This window comes from Oncorhynchus mykiss, chromosome 12, assembly GCF_013265735.2.
Source record: "Oncorhynchus mykiss isolate Arlee chromosome 12, USDA_OmykA_1.1, whole genome shotgun sequence".
Classification (NCBI taxonomy): Eukaryota; Metazoa; Chordata; class Actinopteri; order Salmoniformes; family Salmonidae; genus Oncorhynchus; species Oncorhynchus mykiss.
In genome coordinates, this window is record NC_048576.1 from 6,539,615 (window position 1) to 6,562,337 (window position 22,723).

Consider the following 22,723-nt stretch of genomic DNA (forward strand, 5'->3'; position numbering starts at 1 on the left):
CGTGTTGTTGTTTGTTTAGTGTTTTCCAGTTTTCCCAGAAGTGGTTAGAGTCTATGGATTCTTCAATTGCATTGAGCTGATGTCTGACGTGCTGTTCCTTCTTTTTCCGTAGTGTATTTCTGTATTGTTTTAGTGATTCACCATAGTGAAGGCGTAGACTCAGGTTTTCTGGGTCTGTTTTAGTGATTCACCATAGTGAAGGCGTAGACTCAGGTTTTCTGGGTCTGTTTTAGTGATTCACCATAGTGAAGGCGTAGACTCAGGTGTTCTGGGTCTGTTTTAGTGATTCACTTTTTCTGTAGTGTATTTCTGTATTGTTTTAGTGATTCACCATAGTGAAGGCGTAGACTCAGGTGTTCTGGGTCTGTTTTAGTGATTCACCATAGTGAAGGCGTAGACTCAGGTGTTCTGGGTCTGTTTTAGTGATTCACCATAGTGAAGGCGTAGACTCAGGTGTTCTGGGTCTGTTTTAGTGATTCACCATAGTGAAGGCGTAGACTCAGGTTTTCCGGGTCTCTATGTTTTTGGTTGGACAGGTTTTGCAGTTTCTTTCTTAGTTTTTTGCATTCTTCATCAAACCATTTGTCATTGTTGTTAATTTTCTTCGGTTTTCTATTTGACATTTTTAGATTTGATAGGGAAGCTGATAAGATTTTCTACTGCCAAGTTTACACCTTCACTATTACAGTGGAACGTTTTACCCAGGAAATTGTCTAAAAGGGATTGAATTTGTTGTTGCCTAATTGTTTTTTGGTAGGTTTCCAAACTACTTTCTTTCCATCTACAGCATTTCTTAATATTACTTAGTTCTGTTAGCTTCGAGGATTCATGATTGAGTATTGCTCTGTTCAGGTAGAGTGTGATGTTGTTCTGGTCTGATAAGGGTGTCAGTGGGCTGAGTACTCTAACTGCTGGGTGCCTCTCTCTCTTTCTCTGTTCATCTGTCTCTATCTCATCTCTCCACCTCTCTCTCTCTCCTCTCTCTCTCTCTCTCCTCTCTCTCTCTGTCTCCACCTCTCTCTTTCTCTCTCTCTCTCTGTCTCTCATCTCTCTCTCTCTCTCTCTCTCTCTGTCTCCACCTTTCTCTTTCTCTCTCTCTCTCTCTCTCTCTCTACTTTTCTCTTTCTCTCTCTCTCTCTCTCTCTCTCAATCTCTCCTCTCTCTCTCTCTCATCTCTGCATCTCTCTCCCTTTCTCTGTTCATCTGTCTCCATCTCATCTCTCCATCTCTCTCTCTCTCTGTCTCCACCTCTCTCTTTCTCTCTCTCTCTCTCTCTCTCTCTCTATATCTCTCTCTCTAGATAGAGGACTGTCTAGAGTCTCAGTATAGTAACAGACCCTGATGATAGAGGACTGTCTAGAGTCTCAGTAGAGTAACAGACTCTGCTGATGAAGGCATAGACAATGAACATTACAGAGAGACCGTAACTCAGCAGCCTTTTCTCTCCTCTCCTCTCCTCTCCGGTCCTCCAGTCCTATTCAACCTAATGGAGCCAGCTGGCTGGCTGACAGATATCGATACCTCACTATCAGCCAATCATTGGAAGCTTCCCACCTCCCAGCATCCCACCTCCCAGCCACATCACACCTCCCAGACACATCCCACCTCCCAGACACATCCCACCTCCCAGACACATCCCACCTCCCAGCCACATCCTGGTGCTATACATCCCACCTCCCAGACACATCCCACCTCCCAGCCACATCCCACCTCCCAGACACATCCTGGTTCTATACATCCCACCTCCCAGCCACATCCTGGTTCTATACATCCCACCTCCCAGACACATCCTGGTTCTATACATCCAACCTCCCAGACACATCCCATCTCCCAGCCACATCCTGGTTCTATACATCCCACCTCCCAGACACATCCTGGTTCTATACATCCCACCTCCCAGACACATCCTGGTTCTATACATCCCACCTCCCAGCCACATCCTGGTTCAATACATCCCACCTCCCAGACACATCCTGGTTCTATACATCCCACCTCCCAGACACATCCTGGTTCAATACATCCCACCTCCCAGACACATCCCACTTCCCAGCCACATCCTGGTTCTATATATCCCACCTCCCAGACACATCCTGGTTCTATACATCGCACCTAACAAACACATCCTGGATCTATACATCCCACCTCCCAGACACATCCTGGTTCTATACATCCCACCTCCCAGACACATCCTGGTGCTATACATCCCACCGCCCAGCCACATCCTGGTTCTATACTTCTTTCCTCCCAGCCACATCCAACCTCCCAGCCATATCCCATCTCCCAGCCACATCCTGGTTCTATACATCCCACCTCCCAGCCACATCCCACCTCCCAGACACATCCTGGTTCTCTACATCCCACCTCCCAGCCACATCCTGGTTCTATATATCCCACCTCCCAGCCACATCCTGGTTCTATACATCCCACCTCCTAGCCACATCCTGGTTCTATATATCCCACCTCCCAGCCACATCCTGGTTCTATATATCCCACCTCCTAGCCACATCCTGGTTCTATATATCCCACCTCCCAGCCACATCCTGGTTCTATACATCCCACCTCCCAGACACATCCTGGTTCTATATATCCCACCTCCTAGCCACAGACTGGTTCTATACATCCCACCTCCCAGCCACATCCTGGTTCTATATATCCCACCTCCTAGCCACATCCTGGTTCTATACATCCCATCTCCCAGCCACATCCTGGTTCTATACATCCCACCTCCCAGCCACATCCCACCTCCCAGCCACATCCTGGTTCTATACATCCCACCTCCCAGACACATCCTGGTTCTATACATCCCACCTCCCAGCCACATCCCACCTCTCAGACACATCCTGGTTCTATACATCCCATCTCCCAGCCACATCCTGGTTCTATACATCCCATCTCTCAGCCACATCCTGGTTCTATACATCCCACCTCCCAGCCACATCCCACCTCCCAGCCACATCCTGGTTCTATACATCCCACCTCCCAGACACATCCTGGTTCTATACATCCCACCTCCCAGCCACATCCCACCTCCCAGACACATCCTGGTTCTATACATCCCACCTCCCAGCCACATCCTGGTTCTATACATCCCACCTCCCAGCCACATCCCACCTCCCAGCCACATCCTGGTTCTATACATCCCACCTCCCAGACACATCCTGGTTCTATACATCCCACCTCCCAGCCACATCCCACCTCCCAGACACATCCTGGTTCTATACATCCCACCTCCCAGACACATCCTGGTTCTATACATCCCACCTCCCAGCCACATCCCACCTCCCAGACACATCCTGGTTCTATATATCCCACCTCCCAGCCACATCCTGGTTCTATACATCCCACCTCCCAGCCACGGACTGGTTCTATACATCCAATCTCCCAGCCACATCCTGGTTCTATACATCCCATCTCCCAGCCACATCCTGGTTCTATATATCCCACCTCCCAGCCACGGACTGGTTCTATACATCCCATCTCCCAGCCACATCCTGGTTCTATACATCCCACCTCCCAGCCACGGACTGGTTCTATACATCCCATCTCCCAGCCACATCCTGGTTCTATACATCCCATCTCCCAGCCACATCCTGGTTCTATACATCCCACCTCCCAGCCACATCCCACCTCCCAGCCACATCCTGGTTCTATACATCCCACCTCCCAGACACATCCTGGTTCTATACATCCCACCTCCCAGCCACATCCCACCTCCCAGACACATCCTGGTTCTATACATCCCACCTCCCAGCCACATCCTGGTTCTATACATCCCAACTCCCAGACACATCCTGATTCTATACATCTCACCTCCCAGACACATCCTGGTTCTATACAGCCCACCTCCCATCCACATCCTGGTTCTATACATCCCACCTCCCAGCCACATCCTGGTGCTATACATCCCACCTCCCAGACACATCCCACCTCCCAGCCACATCCTGGTTCTATACATCCCACCTTCCAGACACATCCTGGTTCTATACATCCTACCTTCCAGACACATCCTGGTTCTATACATCCCACCTCCCAGCCACATCCTGGTTCTATACATCCCACCTCCCAGCCACATCCTGGTTCTATACATCCCACCTCCCAGCCACATCCTGGTTCTATACATCCCACCTCCCAGCCACATCCCACCTCCTAGCCACATCCTGGTTCTATACATCCCACCTCCCAGCCACATCCTGGTTCTATACATCCCACCTCCCAGCCACATCCTGGTTCTATACATCCCACCTCCCAGCCACATCCTGGTTCTATACATCCCACCTCCCAGCCACATCCTGGTTCTATACATCCCACCTCCCAGCCACATCCTGGTTCTATACATCGGACCCCCCAGCCACATCCTGGTTCTATACATCACATCAAAGAGAAGCAACACTTAATCAATTGAAAGAAAAACGAACAAGCGCTGGCATCCATGGAGTCATTCAACTGTTGTGTAAACGTATTATGTAGTTTAAACAAGGTTGGTTTTAATGCTAATATAATTCCAAATAAGAGATCAAGTCGTTCAACACTGGGTCCTTTTCCTTGATTGCAGTGACATCGGTCTGTTTTGTACTTTAAGCCCTGAAAACTTTGAACATTTAAACATTGATCAAGCCTTGTTGTAAATGTTTCGCCAATATAACAAACTCAGAGCTCAACCAATTTCTCTGTTTTGTCATCCTCCCTCCCCCTCCTCTCTCTCTCTCTCTCTGTCTCTGTTTCTCTCTCTCTCTGTCTCTGTCTCTGTTTCTGTCTCTCTCTCTCTCTCTCTCTCTCTCTCTCTCTCTCTCTTGTTAATATAAATATATACCAGATATACCAGACAGCACAGTCCTCTCCATCTGTCTGTCTGTCTGACAGCTTTATACTGATATACCAGACAGCCCAGTCCTGTCTGTCTGTCTGTCTGACAGCTTTATACTGATATACCAGACAGCCCAGTCCTGTCTGTCTGTCTGACAGCTTTATACTGATATACCAGACAGCCCAGTCCTGTCTGTCTGTCTGACAGCTTTATACTGATATACCAGACAGCCCAGTCCTGTCTGTCTGTCTTACAGCTTTATACTGATATACCAGACAGCCCAGTCCTGTCTGTCTGTCTGACAGCTTTATACTGATATACCAGACAGCCCAGTCCTGTCTGTCTGTCTGACAGCTTTATACTGATATACCAGACACACCAGTCTAGACCCTGGAGAGAGACTAGACCCTGGATAGAGTCTAGACCCTTGATAGAGACTAGACCCTGGAGAGAGACTAGACCCTGGAGAGAGACTAGACCCTGTAGAAAGACTAGACCCTGGATAGAGACTAGACCCTGGAGAGAGACTAGACCCTGGAGAGAGACTAGACCCTGGAGAGAGACTAGACCCTGGATAGAGACTAGACCCTGGAGAGAGACTAGACCCTGGAGAGAGACTAGACCCTGGAGAGAGACTAGACCCTGGATAGAGTCTAGACCCTGGATAGAGACTAGACCCTGGAGAGAGAACCTGGAGAGAGACGAGACCCTGGAGAGAGACGAGACCCTGGAGAGAGACTAGACCCTGGAGAGAGACTAGACCCTGGAGAGAGACTAGACCCTGGAGAGAGACTAGACCCTGGAGAGAGACTAGACCCTGGAGAGAGACTAGACCCTGGAGAGAGACTAGACCCTGGATAGAGTCTAGACCCTGGATAGAGACTAGACCCTGGAGAGAGACCCTGGAGAGAGACAAGACCCTGGAGAGAGACTAGACCCTGGAGAGAGACTAGACCCTGGAGAGAGACTAGACCCTGGAGAGAGACTAGACCCTGGAGAGAGACTAGACCCTGGAGAGAGACTAGACCCTGGAGAGAGACTAGACCCTGGATAGAGTCTAGACCCTGGATAGAGACTAGACCCTGGAGAGAGACCCTGGAGAGAGACGAGACCCTGGAGAGAGACTAGACCCTGGAGAGAGACTAGACCCTGGAGAGAGACTAGACCCTGGAGAGAGACTAGACCCTGGAGAGAGACTAGACCCTGGAGAGAGACTAGACCCTGGATAGAGTCTAGACCCTGGATAGAGACTAGACCCTGGAGAGAGACCCTGGAGAGAGACGAGACCCTGGAGGGAGACTAGACCCTGGAGAGAGACTAGACCCTGGAGAGAGACTAGACCCTGGAGAGAGACTAGACCCTGGAGAGAGACTAGACCCTGGAGAGAGTCTAGACCCTGGAGGACGTCTAGACCCTGGAGTCTAGACCCTGGAGAGAGACGAGACCCTGGAGAGAGACGACACCCTGGAGAGAGACTAGACCCTGGAGAGAGACTAGACCCTGGAGAGAGACTAGACCCTGGAGAGAGACTAGACCCTGGAGAGAGACTAGACCCTGGAGAGAGACTAGACCCTGGAGAGAGACTAGACCCTGGAGAGAGACGACACCCTGGAGAGAGACTAGACCCTGGAGAGAGACTAGACCCTGGAGAGAGACTAGACCCTGGAGAGAGACTAGACCCTGGAGAGAGTCTAGACCCTGGAGAGTGTCTAGACCCGGGAGAGAGACTAGACCCTGGAGAGAGTCTACTGATTACTGTGTTGAAACTGACAGAGCTACTACAGAAAACCTTTGTAGATCTCGGCAGAGCAGCTTGTATGGATTGCCAGTGTGCTCTGTACACCTTTGATGTAGGATCTCTGCTTTCAAGGGGAAGCTGTGACACTGTTAAGAGGATTTGTACAGATTGAATCAGGATTTAAGGATTCTGTCACAGAAATACTAGAGGTCAGGGCACCACAGTTAATCCACAGGGGAAAAACCTGGACATGCATGTAAAAAATATATATAATAAAAATATGTACTGTACCAGTCAAAATTTTGGACACATCTAATCATTCCAGGGTTTTTCTTTATTTTTACTATTTTCTACATTGTAGAATAAGAGTGAAGACATCAAAACTATGAAAAAACACATATGGAATCACGTTTTATATTTGAGATACTTCAAAGTACCTCACCCTTTACCTTGATGACAACTTTGCACACTCTTGGCATTCTCTCAACCAGTTTCATGAGGTAGTCACCTGGAATGCATTTAAAATAACAGGTGTCCCTTGTTAAAAGTTAATATGTGGAATTTATTTCCTTCTTAAAACTTCTTCAGGATTGGTGGGTTCCCCACGGGACTGTTGAGCTAACGTAGGCTAATGCGATTAGCATGAGGTTGTAAGTAACATTTCCCAGGACATGGACATATCTGATATTGGCAGAAACCTTAAATTCTTGTTAATAATCTAACTGCACAGTTTACAGTAGCTATTACAGTGATAATAATACCATTGTATTGTTTGAGGAGAGTGCACAGTTATAAACTTTAAAAGTTATTAATAAACAAATTAGGCACATTTGGGCAGTCTTGATACAACATTTTGAGCAGAAATGCAATGGTTCATTGGATCAGTCTAAAACGTTGCATGTACACTGCTGCCATCTAGCGGCCAATATCTAAATTGCACCTGGGCTGGAATAATACATTATGGCCTTTCCCTTGCATTTCAAAGATGGTACAAAAAAAATAAAAGCTTTTTTTCTTTGTGTTATATTTTACCAGATCTGTTGTGTTATATTCTCCTACATTCCTTTCACATTTCCACAAACTACAAAGTGTTTCCTTTCAAATGGTACCGAGAATGTGCATATCGTTGCTTCAGGTGCTGAGCTACAGGCAGTTAGATTTGGATATGTTATTTTAGGCCGAACATTTTTTTTTTAAAAGGGGCGGATCCTTACGAGGTTTTAATGTGTTTTAGCCAATCAATTGTGTTGTGACAAAGTGGAGGTGGCATAAGGAAGATAGCCCTATTTGGTAAAAGACCAAGTCCCTATTATGGCAAGAACAGCTCAAATAAGCAAAAAGAAATGAAATTCCATCATGACTTTAAGACATGAAATTCTGTCAGTCCGGAAAATGTCATGAACTTTAAAAGTTTCTTCAAGGCAGTCGCAAAAAACATCAAGCGCTACGGTGAAACTTTCTCTCATGAGGACCGCCACAGGAAAGGAAAACCCAGAGTTACCTCTGCAGCAGAGGAGAAGTTCATTAGAGTTACCAGACTCAGAAATTACAGCTCAAATAAATGCGTCACTGAGTTCAAGTAACAGACACATCTAATCATCAACTATTCAGAGGAGAATTGGGCCTTTATAGTCAAATTGCTGCAATGAAACCACTACTAAAGGACACCAATAATAAGAAGACTTACTTTGGCCATGAAACACGAGCAATGGAAATTAGGCCGGTGGGAATCTGTCCATTGGTCTGATGAGTCCAAATTTGAGATTTTTGGTTCCAACCGCTGTGTCTTTGTGATTCGCAGAGTAGGCGAACAGATGATCTCTGCATGTGTGGTTCCCACCGTGAAGCATGGAGGAGGAGGTGTGATGGTGTGGGTGGGCTTTGCTGGTCACACTGTCTGTGATTTATTTAGAATTCAAGACACACTTAACCAACATGGCTACCACAGCATTCTGCAGCGATACGCCATCCCATCTGGTTTGGGCTTAGTGGGACTATACTTTGTTTTCAACAGGACAATGACCCAACACTCCTCCAGGCTGTGTAAGGGCTATTTTGACCAAGAAGGAGAGTGATGGAGTTCTGCAACAGATGACCTGGCCTCCACAATCGCCTGACCTCAACCCAATTGAGATGGTTTGGGATGAGTTGAACTGCAGAGGGAAGGAAAAGCCGCCAACAAGTGCTAAACATTTGTGGGAACTCCTTCAAAGACTGGTGGAAAAGCATTCCATGTAAAGCTGGTTGAGAGAATAGCTGCGAGAATGCCAAAAGTGTGCAAAGCTGTCATCAAGGCAAAGGGTGGCTACTTTGAAGAATATAAAATATATTTTGTTTTGTTTTACACTTTTCTGGTTACTACTTGATACCATATGTGTCGTTTCGTAGTTGTTATGTTTTATGCTGTTTTATGTTATTATCTTTTCATTACACAGAAAGTCAAGTCCTTTTTTTACTTCCACTGTGAATGACAACAGTTTGTCTCTTTACAACTCTCCCCCTCGATAACCACCAAGCCTCGGTGTCAAGCTCTGACCCCAACACTCCCCCTCGATAACCACCAAGCCTCGGTGTCATGCTCTGACCCCAACACTCCCCCTCGATAACCACCAAGCCTCGGTGTGAAATACCACATTGTCATGCTCTGACCACATATCTCCACCTAGTTTTGCGATCACTGAACAAAAAATGTAAACGCAACATGTAAAGCAAAAAGTTATACTAGCGCGAGCAGTGTGCACGTTTCTCTTTTGTTTCCGTCTAATTGTTACTATGTTCCTGTAACAAGATAGCTCAGTCTAATTGTTACTATGTTCCTGTAACAAGATAGCTCAGTCTAATTGTTAATATTCTCCTGTAACAAGATAGCTCAGTCTAATTGTTACTATGTTCCTGTAACAAGATAGCTCAGTCTAATTGTTATTATTCTCCTGTAACAAGATAGCTCAGTCTAATTGTTACTATGTTCCTGTAACAAGATAGCTCAGTCTAATTGTTAATATTCTCCTGTAACAAGATAGCTCAGTCTAATTGTTATTATTCTCCTGTAACAAGATAGCTCAGTCTAATTGTTACTATGTTCCTGTAATAAGATAGCTCAGTCTAATTGTTACTATGTTCCTGTAACAAGATAGCTCAGTCTAATTGTTATTATTCTCCTGTAACAAGATAGCTCAGTCTAATTGTTACTATGTTCCTGTAATAAGATAGCTCAGTCTAATTATATATAGGGAATAGGGTTCTATTGGGCTCTGGTCTAAAGTAGTGCACTATATAGGGAATATGGTTCCATAGGGCTCTGGTCTAAAGTAGTTCACTATATAGGGAATAGGGTTCTATAGGGCTCTGGTCTAAAGTAGTGCACTATATAGGGAATAGGGATCCATAGGGCTCTGGTCTAAAGTAGTGCACTATATATGGGGAATATGGTTCCATAGGGTTCTGGTCTAAAGTAGTGCACTATATAGGGAATACGGTTCCATAGGGTTCTGGTCTAAAGTGGTGCACTATATAGAGAATAGGGTTCCATAGGGCTCTGGTCTAAAGTAGTGCACTATATAGGGAATAGGGTTCCATAGGGCTCTGGTCTAAAGTAGTGCACTATATAGGGAATAGGGTTCCATAGGGTTCTGGTCTAAAGTAGTGCACTATATAGAGAATAGGGTTCCATAGGGCTCTGGTCTAAAGTAGTGCACTATATAGGGAATAGGGTTCCATAGGGCTCTGGTCTAAACTAGTGCACTATATAGGGAATAAGGTTCCATAGGGTTCTGGTCTAAAGTAGTGCACTATATAGGGAATAGGGTTCCATAGGGTTCTGGTCTAAAGTAGTGCACTATATAGAGAATAGGGTTCCATAGGGCTCTGGTCTAAAGTAGTGCACTATATATAGGGAATAGGGTTCCATAGGGCTCTGGTCTAAAGTAGTGCACTATATAGAGAATAGGGTTCCATAGGGCTCTGTTCTAAAGTAGTGCACTATATAGGGAATAGGGTTCCATAGGGCTCTGGTCTAAACTAGTGCACTATATAGGGAATAGACCTCCATAGGGCTCTGGTCTAAAGTAGTGCACTATATAGGGAATAGGGTTCCATAGGGCTCTGGTCTAAAGTTGTGCACTATGTAGGGAATAGACCTCCATAGGGCTCTGGTCTAAAGTAGTGCACTATATAGGGAATAGGGTTCCATAGGGCTCTGGTCTAAAGTAGTGCACTATATATAGGGAATAGGGTTCCATAGGGTTCTGGTCTAAAGTAGTGCACTATATAGGGAATAGGGTTCCATAGGGTTCTGGTCTAAAGTAGTGCACTATATAGGGAATAGGGTTCCATAGGGCTCTGGTCTAAAGTAGTGCACTATATAGGGAATAGGGTTCCATAGCGCTCTGGTCTAAAGTAGTGCACTATATAGGGAATAGGGTTCCATAGGGCTCTGGTCTAAAGTAGTGCACTATATAGGGAATAGGGTTCCATTTGGGGCACATTTTTTCATTTTTTTTTTCAGACTAACCTCTAACCCTCATCACCCAGAGCTGTCGTCCTCCTATGATACAGAGAGGAGGATCTGACATTTCTGGACCTGTCTACCTGACATCTGAAGTTCCCAAAGCTTCTGGGCAGGATTCTCTACTTCACAGTCTGTCGGGATTGAATGGAATGGAATGGAGTGCATTTAAATATTAGCCATTTTGCCACACAGTGAACATCTTAGTGGAAAGATGAGGAATGATTGGACTAATTGGATTCAAATTATGTTTTTCTGACAACATGGTGGAAAGATGAGGAATGATTGGGCTAATTTGTTTCCCACATTTTGTTCCTCATATCATTTTCCTGCACTGAAGAGAGAGAGAAGGAGAGAAATGGAAAACTCATCTGTCATCTACACTATACAGTACCCTCTCTCCACTCCTATCTCTCTCTCCACTCATATCTCTCTCTTTTCTCCTCTCTCTTCTCTACTCTTAACTTTCTCCTCAGCTCTCCCATCTTTCTCCCCTCTCTCCTCTCTCCCCTCTCTCTCCTATCCCATCTTCTCTCTCTTCTCTCTCCTCTCCTCTCCTCTCCTCTCCTCTCCCATCTCTTTCTCCTCTCTCCTTTCTCCTCTTCTCTCCTCTCCTCAGCTCTCCCATCTCTTTCTCGTCTCCCCTCTCTCCTCAGCTCTCCCATCCCACTCCTCCTATCTCTTCACTCTCCTCTCCTCTCCTCTCCTCTCCTCTCCTCTCCTCTCCTCTCCTCTCCCCTGTACTTTTTTCATATCAGTGATTGCTCCTAACAGCCTCTCTCTCTCTCTCTCTCTCTCTGTCCTTGGGTCCCCTGAAGCTACAGTAGTGGGTCCATACAGAGTCAGTATCTAATCCTTTGTATCCTCTCTCCCACCAGGTCCGTTGAAGCTCGTTGTCCCTACAGAGTCAGTGTCCTCCTACTTGGGTGACACGGCCCTGCTGCGCTGTGAGGTGACTGGGGATCCCATGCCCGTGGTACGCTGGCAGAAGAACAGAGAGGACCTGCCACTCACCTTAACCCCAGAGAGCAGAGTGGTGGTACTGCCCTCCGGATCGCTCCAGGTTAGCAAGGTTCAACCACCAGACTCTGCCACCTACCGCTGCCTGGCAGACAACCCTGGCAGCGCCCGCACCGGCAGTGACGCAGACCTACGAGTGTTGCCAGGTACAATAACTCCTTCTCAACCTATCTTGACATAAATATTCTGCCCACAGAGGTAAATCAAACTAGCGAGCAAGCGCACACACGATTTGGTTCTCGGTTCTGAGATCAACTCCTAAAGTACTTGACAGTGAGGTGGAATTGGGACACTGGGTATTAATATAATATCATTTTGGATGAATCCTCTGTCCAGTGAGTACATCGTCTTGGTTTTTCTCTCAGATGGACACCGTCTGAGGGTTTGTGAAAGCATTTCACAATATTGTCCATTTTCAAATCAAGAACCCAGAAACCGCCCAGTCCTCTATGGACTGTCTTACAACCTCCTGCATATCCCTTATGTATCCTGTAATGTAGTCAACATAGCTGATCCTCTTATAACTTAATAAACCACTATACTACAGCTCATGTAGGCCTAGTTTGACCTTATTTGAGTGTATGGCACCGTGTATGACTGACCTCCAGCATGATGAATATCCCTGATCTTGCCTGGGTATCCTGTAATTTAATCACTGTGGTTTATCCTCGTTTGACCTTTATTAAAGGCCCAGTGTAAGAACATGACTGTCCTGTGTTTTACATACAGTGAGGCAAAAAAGTATTTAGTCAGCCACCAATTGTGCAAGTTCTCCCACTTAAAAAGATGAGAGAGGCCTGTAATTTTCATCATAGGTACACTTCAACTATGACAGACAAAATGAGAGAAAAAAATCCAGAAAATCACATTGTAGGATTTTTAATGAATTTATTTGCAATTTATGGTGGAAAATAAGTATTTGGTCAATAACAAAAGATTATCTCAATACTTTGTTATATACCCTTTGTTGGCAATGACAGAGGTCAAACGTTTTCTGTAAGTCTTCACAAGGTTTTCACACACTGTTGCTGGTATTTTGGCCCATTCCTCCATGCAGACCTCCTCTAGAGCAGTGATGTTTTGGGGCTGTTGCTGGGCAACACAGACTTTCAACTCCCTCCAAAGATTAGCTATGGGGTTGAGATCTGGAGACTGGCTAGGCCACTCCAGGACCTTGAAATGCTTCTTACCAAGCCACTCCTTTGTTGCCCGGGTGGTGTGTTTGGGATCATTGTCATGCTGAAAGACCCAGCCACGTTTCATCTTCAATGCCCTTGCTGATGGAAGGAGGTTTCATTCTTTCCTTTACACGGATCAGTCGTCCTGGTCCCTTTGCAGAAAAACAGCCCAAAAGCATGATGTTTCCACCCCCATGCTTCACAGTAGGTATGGTGTTCTTTGGATGCAACTCAGCATTCTTTGTCCTCCAAACACGACGAGTTGAGTTTTTACCAAAAAGCTCTAATTTTGTCTCATCAGACCACATGACTTTCTCCCATTCCTCCTCTGGATCATCCAGATGGTCATTGGCAAACTTCAGACAGGCCTGGACATGCGCTGGCTTGAGCAGGGGGACCATGCGTGCACTGCAGGATTTTAATCCATGACGGCGTAGTGTGTAACTAATGGTTTTCTTTGAGACTGTGGTCCCAGCTCTCTTCAGGTTATTGACCAGGTCCTGCCGTGTAGTTCTGGGCTGATCCCTCACCTTCCTCATGATCATTGATGCCCCACGAGGTGAGATCTTGCATGGAGCCCCAGACCGAGGGTGATTGACCGTCATCTTGAACTTCATCCAATTTCTAATAATTGCGCCAACAGTTGTTGCCTTCTCACCAAGCTGCTTGCCTATTGTCCTGTAGCCAATCCCAGCCTTGTGCAGGTCTACAATTGTATCCCTGATGTCCTTACACCCTCTCTGGTCTTGGCCATTATGTAGAGTTGGAGTCTGTTTGATTGAGTGTGTTGACAGGTGTTTTTTCAACAGGTAACGAGTTCAAACAGGTGCAGTTAATACAGGTAATGAGTGGAGAACAGGAGGGCTTCTTAAAGAAAAACTAACAGGTCTGTTAGAGCCGGAATTCTTACTGGCTGGTAGGTGATCAAATACTTATGTCATGCAATAAAATGCAAATGAATTACTTAAAAATCATACAATGTGATTTTCTGCATTTTTATTTTAGATTCCATCTTTCACAGTTGAAGTGTACCTATGATAAATATTACAGACCTCTACATATTTGTAAGTAGGAAAACCCTGCAAATTTGGCAGTGTATCAAATACTTGTTCTCCCCACTGTACATAGTGGGGTGCCGATACAGAGTCAGTGTGTGAGTCACCGGTTAGTTGAGGTAGTGTGTACAGTTGATGTCGGAAGTTTACATACACCTTAGCCAAATACATTTAAACTCAGTTTTTCACAATAGCTGACATTTAATCCTAGTAAATGTTCCCTGTCTTAGGTCAGTTAGGATCACCACTTTATTTTAAGAACGTGAAATGTGAGAATAATAGTAGAGAGAATGATTTATTTCAGCTTTTATTTCTTTCATCATATTCCCAGTGGGTCAGAGGTTTACATACACTCATTTAGTATTTGGTAGCATTGCCTTTAAATTGTTTAACTTGGGTCAAATGTTTCGGGTAGCCTTCCACAAGCTTCCCACAATAAGTTGGATGAATTTTGGCCCAGAGCTGGTGTAACTGAATCAGGTTTGTAGGCCTCCTTGCTCGGACACGACCTTTTCAGTTCCGCCCACAAATTTTCTACAGGATTGAAGTCAGGGCTTTGTGATGGCCACTCCAATACCTTGACTTTGTTGTCCTTTGGCCATTTTTCCACAACTTTGGAAGTATGCTTGGGGTCATTGTGCATTTGGAAGACCCATTTGCGACCAAGCTTTAACTTCCTGACTGATGTCTTGAGATGTTGCTTCAATATGTCCACATACTTTTCCTGCCTCACGATGCCATCTAAAACATGATGCCCCAAAACATGATGCTTCCACCCCCGTGCTTCACGGTTGGGATGGTGTTCTTCGGCTTGCAAGCATCCCCCTTTTTCCTCCAAACACATTGATGGTCATTATGGCCAAACAGTTCTATTTTTGTTTAATCCGACCAGAGGACGTTTCTCCAAAAAGTATGATCTTTGTCCCCATGTGCAGTTGCAAACCGTAGTCTGGCTTTTTTATGGTGGTTTTGAAGCAGTGGCTTCTTCCTTGCTGAACGGCTTTTCAGGTTATGTCGATATAGGACTCGTTTTACTGTGGATATAGATACTTTTGTACCGGTTTCCTCCAGCATCTTCACAAGTTCCTTTGATGTTGTTCTGGGATTGATTTGCACTTTTCACACCAAAGTATGTTCATCTCTAGGAGACAGAACGCGTCTCCTTCCTGAGCGGTATGACGGCTGCGTGGTCCCATGGTGTTTATACTTGTGTACTATTGTTTGTACAGATGAACGTGGTACCTTCAGGCATTTGGAAATTGCTCCCAAGGATGAACCAGACTTGTGGAGGTCTACAATTCTGAGGTCTTTGTTGATGTCTTATGATTGCCGCATGACGTCAAGCAAAGAGGCACTGAGTTTGAAAGTAGACCTTTAAATACATCCACAGAGCACCTCTAATTGACTCAAATTAGGTCAATTAGCCTATCAGAAGCTTCTAAAGCCATGACATTATTTTCGGGAATTTTCCAAGCTGTATGGCTTAGATCCCGCTAACAGGATCGATATGACAACAGCCAGTGAAAGTGCAGGGCGCCAAATTCAAATCAACAGAACTCTCATAATTAAAATTCCTCAAACATAGAAGTATTTTACACCATTTTAAAGGTAATCTTGTTGTTAATCCCACCACAGTGTCCAATTTCAAAAAGGCTTTACGACGAAAGCACACCAAACGATTATGTTAGGTCAGCACCTAGTCACAGAAAAACACATTTTCTATTTTTCCAGCCAAAGAGAGGAGTCACAAAAAGCAGAAATAGAGATAAAATTAATCATTAACCTTTGATGATCTTCATCAGATGACACTCATAGGACTTCATGTTACACAATACATGTATGTTTTGTTCGATAAAGTTCATATTTATATCCAAAAATCTCAGTTTACATTGGTGCGTTACGTTCAGTAATGTTTTGCTTCCAAAACATCTGGTGATTTTGCAGAGTCACATCAATTTACAGAAATACTCATAAAAAACATTGATAAAAGATACAACTGTTATGCATGGAACTTTAGAAAAACTTCTCCTTAATGCAACCGCTGTGTCAGATTTCAAAAATGCTTTACCGAAAAAGCACACCATGCAATAATCTGAGTACAGCGCTCAGACAACAAAACAAGCCATACAGATATCCGCCATGTTGTGGAGTCAACAGAAGTCAGAAATAGCATTATAAATATTCACTTACCTTTGATGATCTTCATCAGAATGCACTCCCAGGAATCCCAGTTCCACAATAAATGTTTGATTTGTTTGATCAAGTCCATAATTTATGTCCAAATACCTCCTTTTGTTTGCGCGTTTAGTACACAATCCAAACACACGAGGCGCGGGCAAGTCCAGGCGAAAGTTCAGGTGAAAAGTCATATTACAGTTCATAGAAACATGTCAAACGAAGTATAGAATCAATCTTTAGGATGTTTTTATCATAAATCTTCAATAACGTTCCAACCGGAGAATTCCTTTGTCTGTAGAAATGCAATGGAACAAAGCTAACTCTCACGTGAGCGCGCGTGATCAGCTCATGCCACTCTGGCAGACCTCTGACTCATTCAGCTCCCATTCCCTCCTCCTTCACGGTAGAAGCATCAAACAAGGTCCTAAGGACTGTTGACATCTAGTGGAAGCCTTAGGAAGTGCAAAATTACCCCATAGACACAGTATATTCAATAGGCAATGATTTGAAAAACTACAAACCTCAGATTTCTCACTTCCTGGTTGGATTTTTTCTCAGGTTTTTGCCTGACATATGAGTTCTGTTATACTCACAGACATCATTCAAACGGTGTTAGAAACTTCAGTGTTTTCTATCCAGATCTACTAATAGTATGCATATATTAGCAACTGGGCCTGAGTAGCAGGCAGTTTACTCTGGGCACCTTATTCATCCAAGCTACTCAATACTGCCCCCAGCCATAAGAAGTTACTATTTGAATTGGAACACACTATTGGAATTGGAACACACTATTGGAATTGGAACACACTATTGGAATTGGAACACACTATTGGAATTGGAACACACTATTGGAATTGGAACACACTATTGGAATTGGAACACAATATTGGAATTGGAACACACTATTGGAATTGGAACACACTATTGGAATTGGAAATCACTATTTGATTCGGAGCACACTATTGGAATTGGAACACAATATTGGAATTGGAACACACTATTGGAATTGGAACATACTATTGGAATTGGAACACACTATTGGAATTGGAACACACTATTGGAATTGGAACACACTATTGGAATTGGAACACACTATTGGAATTGGAACACACTATTGGAATTGGAACACACTATTGGAATTGGAACACACCCTAGCTGTTACCATTCTCCATGTCAACAAACCCTAGCTGTTACCATTCTCTATGGTAACAAACCCTAGCTGCTACCATTCTCTATGGTAACAAACCCTAGCTGCTACCATTCTCTATGTTAATAACCCTAGCTGTTACCATTCTCTATGGTAACAAACCCTAGCTGTTACCATTCTCCATGGTAACAAACCCTAGCTGTTACCATTCTCTATGTTAATAACCCTAGCTGTTACCATTCTCTATGGTAACAAACCCTAGCTGTTACCATTCTCCATGGTAACAAACCCTAGCTGTTACCATTCTCTATGTTAATAACCCTAGCTGTTACCATTCTCTATGGTAACAAACCCTAGCTGCTACCATTCTCTATGGTAACAAACCCTAGCTGTTACCATTCTCTATGTTAATAACCCTAGCTGTTACCATTCTCTATGGTAACAAACCCTAGCTGTTACCATTCTCTATGGTAACAAACCCTAGCTGCTACCATTCTCTATGGTAACAAACCCTAGCTGTTACCATTCTCTATGGTAACAAACCCTAGCTGCTACCATTCTCTATGGTAACAAACCCTAGCTGCTACCATTCTCTATGTTAATAACCCTAGCTGTTACCATTCTCTATGGTAACAAACCCTAGCTGTTACCATTCTCTATGGTAACAAACCCTAGCTGTTACCATTCTCTATGGTAACAAACCCTAGCTGTTACCATTCTCTATGGTAACAAACCCTAGCTGTTACCATTCTCTATGGTAACAAACCCTAGCTGTTACCATTACTGCAGGTACCGCCAGCGGGAGGCTCTCACTGAGCATGTGCAAGAATCAATAGCTATTCCAAGCTGCCGAGCGAGAAGGGAAGACGGTGCTCATCCAAATTCACATACCGGTTGACTAGGTAGACAATGTGTCCATCTGACGATCTCCTTTGATAGTTCAAGTTGTAATCAATTTCGGCGTGTTCCTCCCTATCAGAGATGGAATGGTGCGAGGTTAAGCGTCAGACGCAATCTGTTCCTGTGCTGTCCTAAAGCATATGATCTCAGAATGCACAAGTTAGTTCCACCCTGTGTATTTGCAAATGGCAACCTATTCCCTAATGGGTCCCGGTCAAAAGGAGTGGACTATGTAGGAAATAGGGAGCCGTTTGGGACACAGGCTTAGTCTCCTCATTGTGAGTGCTTACAGCTGTCTCTGTGCCCGGTAAAGGCGAATACCTAGTTGTGTCTTCCGTAGTTAATCCAACCTCTCTGAATCAGAGAGATGCGGAGTGGGGGGAGGCTGCCTTAAATCGAACATCCACGGCACCCAGAGTGGGTTAACTGCCTTGCACAAGGGGCAGAATGGCAGATTTTTATCTTGTCGGCTCGGGGGATTCAATCTAGCAACCTTTCGCTTACTGGCCCAACACTCTAACCACTAGGCTACCTGCCGCCTCTACACTCTGACCACTAGCCTACCTGCCGCCTCTACACTCTAACCACTAGCCTACCTGCCGCCTCTACACTCTAACCACTAGGCTACCTGCCGCCTCTACACTCTGACCACTAGCCTACCTGCCGCCTCTACACTCTAACCACTAGGCTACCTGCCGCCTCTACACTCTAACCACTAGGCTACCTGCCGCCTCTAAACTCTGACCACTAGCCTACCTGCCGCCTCTACACTCTAACCACTAGCCTACCTGCCGCCTCTACACTCTAACCACTAGGCTACCTGCCGCCTCTACACTCTGACCACTAGCCTACCTGCCGCCTCTACACTCTAACCACTAGGCTACCTGCCGCCTCTACACTCTGACCACTAGGCTACCTGCCGCCTCTACACTCTAACCACTAGGCTACCTGCCGCCTCTACACTCTAACCACTAGCCTACCTGCCGCCTCTAGACTCTAACCACTAGCCTACCTGTCGCCTCTACACTCTGACCACTAGGCTACCTGCCGCCTCTACACTCTGACCACTAGCTTACCTGCCGCCTCTACACTCTAACCACTAGCCTACCTGCCGCCTCTACACTCTAACCACTAGGCTACCTGCCGCCTCTACACTCTGACCACTAGCCTAACTGCCGCCTCTACACTCTAACCACTAGCCTACCTGCCGCCTCTACACTCTGACCACTAGCCTACCTGCCCCCTCTACACTCTGACCACTAGGCTACCTGCTAGATCTGCCTGATTCAACACCCGTGTCCACCAAGATGTTAAGAGATTAAGAAGGCAACCTGGGACTCAAACATCCGTTTAGGCTTTAATCATAGTTTTTAGGCTTTAATCATTGTTTTTTGCCTTTAATCAGTGTTTTCAGTCTTTAATCATTGTTTTTAGGCTTTAATCATTGTTTTGGGGCTTTAATCATTGAAGAATATATCTGAGAAATTACTCATGAGCTTAGTTGAACTGTTTAACCCCATTAGAACCGGCAGATGCTGTAAGACGCAGACAACAGTCCACTGTGTTTTTTATTTATACAAGTGGTTGTGGGGTTGTTCATCAGGCAGCATTGTATAACAAACATGTTGTTTTCAACCAACTGCCAGTTTTCTGTTTTATATTAGTTCCTTCAATTGTTTTGGTGCTCCAGTGCCACACCATTTCAATCACCATCCCATTCACTATGGCATACAGGGAAATGTTTATTCACTGCCTGGAGACATTTGATTCCCAATGCCATTCACAGTGAGTCATACTACTTGTTGTGGATCTTCACATTACAAGATAGGTGCAGTTGATGTCGGGAAGTTTACATAAACTTAGGTTGGAGTCTTTAAAACTTGTTTTAAGTTGTGGCAAAATTGCTAAAGGACTTCAAAGTCAAAGTATTGGAGTGGCCATCACAAAGCCCTGAACTCAAACCTATAGAAAATTTGTGGGTAGAACTGAAAAAGCGTGGAGGCCTACAAATCTGACTCAGTTACACCAGCTCTGTCAGGAGGAATGGGCTAAAATTCACCTAATTTATTGTGGGAAGCTTGTGGAAGGCTACCCGAAACATTTGACCCAACACACAGAAAAGTTATGCACACACACACACACACACACACACACACACACACACACACACACACACACACACACACACACACACACACACACACACACACACACACACACACACACACACACACAGATATGCACACACACACGCGCACACACACATACACACACACAGACACTTATGCACACACACACACACACACACTCACCCTCCATCTCCCTGTCTGTCAGATAAACCACTGTTTAACTACATGGCACTGCCTGCCTGCCTGCACTTTGTGTTGTTGGGAAAATACAATCAGGCCTGGATCTAAATTGCAGGTTTTGAAGTGAGAACAATCACATTGAAGAAATCCCCCAGGTTAGTGGTGATAGTGGTGACTGGAGAAATCCCCCAGGTTAGTAGTGATAGTGGTGACTGGAGAAATCCTCCAGGTTAGTGGTGACTGGAGAAATCCCCCAGGTTAGTGGTGATAGTGGTGATTGGAGAAATCCTCCAGGTTAGTGGTGACTGGAGAAATCCCCCAGGTTAGTGGTGATAGTGGTGACTGGAGAAATCCCCCAGGTTAGTGGTGATTGGCGAAATCCCCCAGGTTAGTGGTGACTGGAGAAATCCCCTAGGTTAGTGGTGATAGTGGTGACTGGAGTAATCCCCCAGGTTAGTGGTGAATGGAGAAATCCCCCAGGTTAGTGGTGAATGGAGAAATCCCCCAGGTTAGTGGTGATAGTGGTGACTGGAGTAATCCCCCAGGTTAGTGGTGATAGTGGTGACTGTAGAAATCCCCCAGGTTAGTGGTGACTGGAGAAATCCCCCAGGTTAGTGGTGACTGGAGTAATCCCCCAGGTTAGTGGTGATAGTGGTGACTGGAGAAATCCCCCAGGTTAGTGGTGATAGTGGTGACTGGAGAAATCCCCCAGGTTAGTGGTGATAGTGGTGACTGGAGAAATCCCCCAGGTTAGTGGTGATAGTGGTGACTGGAGAAATCCCCCAGGTTAGTGGTGAATGGAGAAATCCCCCAGTTTAGTGGTGACTGGAGTAATCCCCCAGGTTAGTGGTGATAGTGGTGACTGGAGAAATCCCCCAGGTTAGTGGTGATAGTGGTGACTGGAGAAATCCTCCAGGTTAGTGGTGATAGTGGTGACTGGAGAAATCCTCCAGGTTAGTGGTGACTGGAGTAATCCCCCAGGTTAGTGGTGATAGTGGTGACTGGAGAAATCCCCCAGGTTAGTGGTGAATGGAGAAATCCCCCAGGTTAGTGGTGACTGGAGAAATCCTCCAGGTTAGTGGTGATAGTGGTGACTGGAGTAATCCTCCAGGTTAGTGGTGACTGGAGAAATCCCCCAGGTTAGTGGTGATAGTGGTGACTGGAGTAATCCCCCAGGTTAGTGGTGATAGTGGTGACTGGAGAAATCCCCCAGGTTAGTGGTGACTGGAGTAATCCCCTAGGTTAGTGGTGATAGTGGTGACTGGAGTAATCCCCCAGGTTAGTGGTGACTGGAGAATTCCCCCAGGTTAGTGGTGACTGGAGAAATCCCCCAGGTTAGTGGTGACTGGAGAATTCCCCGAGGTTAGTGGTGACTGGAGAAATCCCTCAGGTTAGTGGTGAATGGAGAAATCCCCCAGGTTAGTGGTGATTGGAGAAATCCCCCAGGTTAGTGGTGAATGGAGAAATCCCCCAGGTTAGTGATGACTGGAGAAATCCCCCAGGTTAGTGGTGACTGGAGAAATCCCCCAGGCTAGTGGTGAATGGAGAAATCCCCCAGGTTAGTGGTGACTGGAGAAATCCCCCAGGCTAGTGGTGAATGGAGAAATCCCCCAGGTTAGTGATGACTGGAGAAATCCCCCAGGTTAGTGATGACTGGAGAAATCCCCCAGGTTAGTGGTGACTGGAGAAATCCCCCAGGCTAGTGGTGATAGTGGTGAATGGAGAAATCCTCTAGGTTAGTGGTGAATGGAGAAATCCCCCAGGTTAGTGGTGACTGGAGAAATCCCCCAGGCTATTGGTGATAGTGGTGAATGGAGAAATCCTCTAGGTTAGTGGTGAATGGAGAAATCCCCCAGGTTAGTGGTGAATGGAGAAATCCCCCAGGTTAGT

At 45.4% G+C, this 22,723-nt stretch overlaps 1 protein-coding gene across 1 annotated transcript in view; it reads left to right on the forward strand.

Annotated features, from left to right (window-relative positions):
* The window catches only part of dcc (DCC netrin 1 receptor), a 600,603-nt gene that overhangs the window by 237,889 nt on the left and 339,991 nt on the right, over positions 1–22,723 (forward strand). The window contains exon 3 of the mRNA XM_036936778.1: positions 11,925–12,212. Coding sequence (XP_036792673.1) covers positions 11,925–12,212 — 288 coding nt within the window. The remainder of the gene's footprint in view (positions 1–11,924; positions 12,213–22,723) is intronic.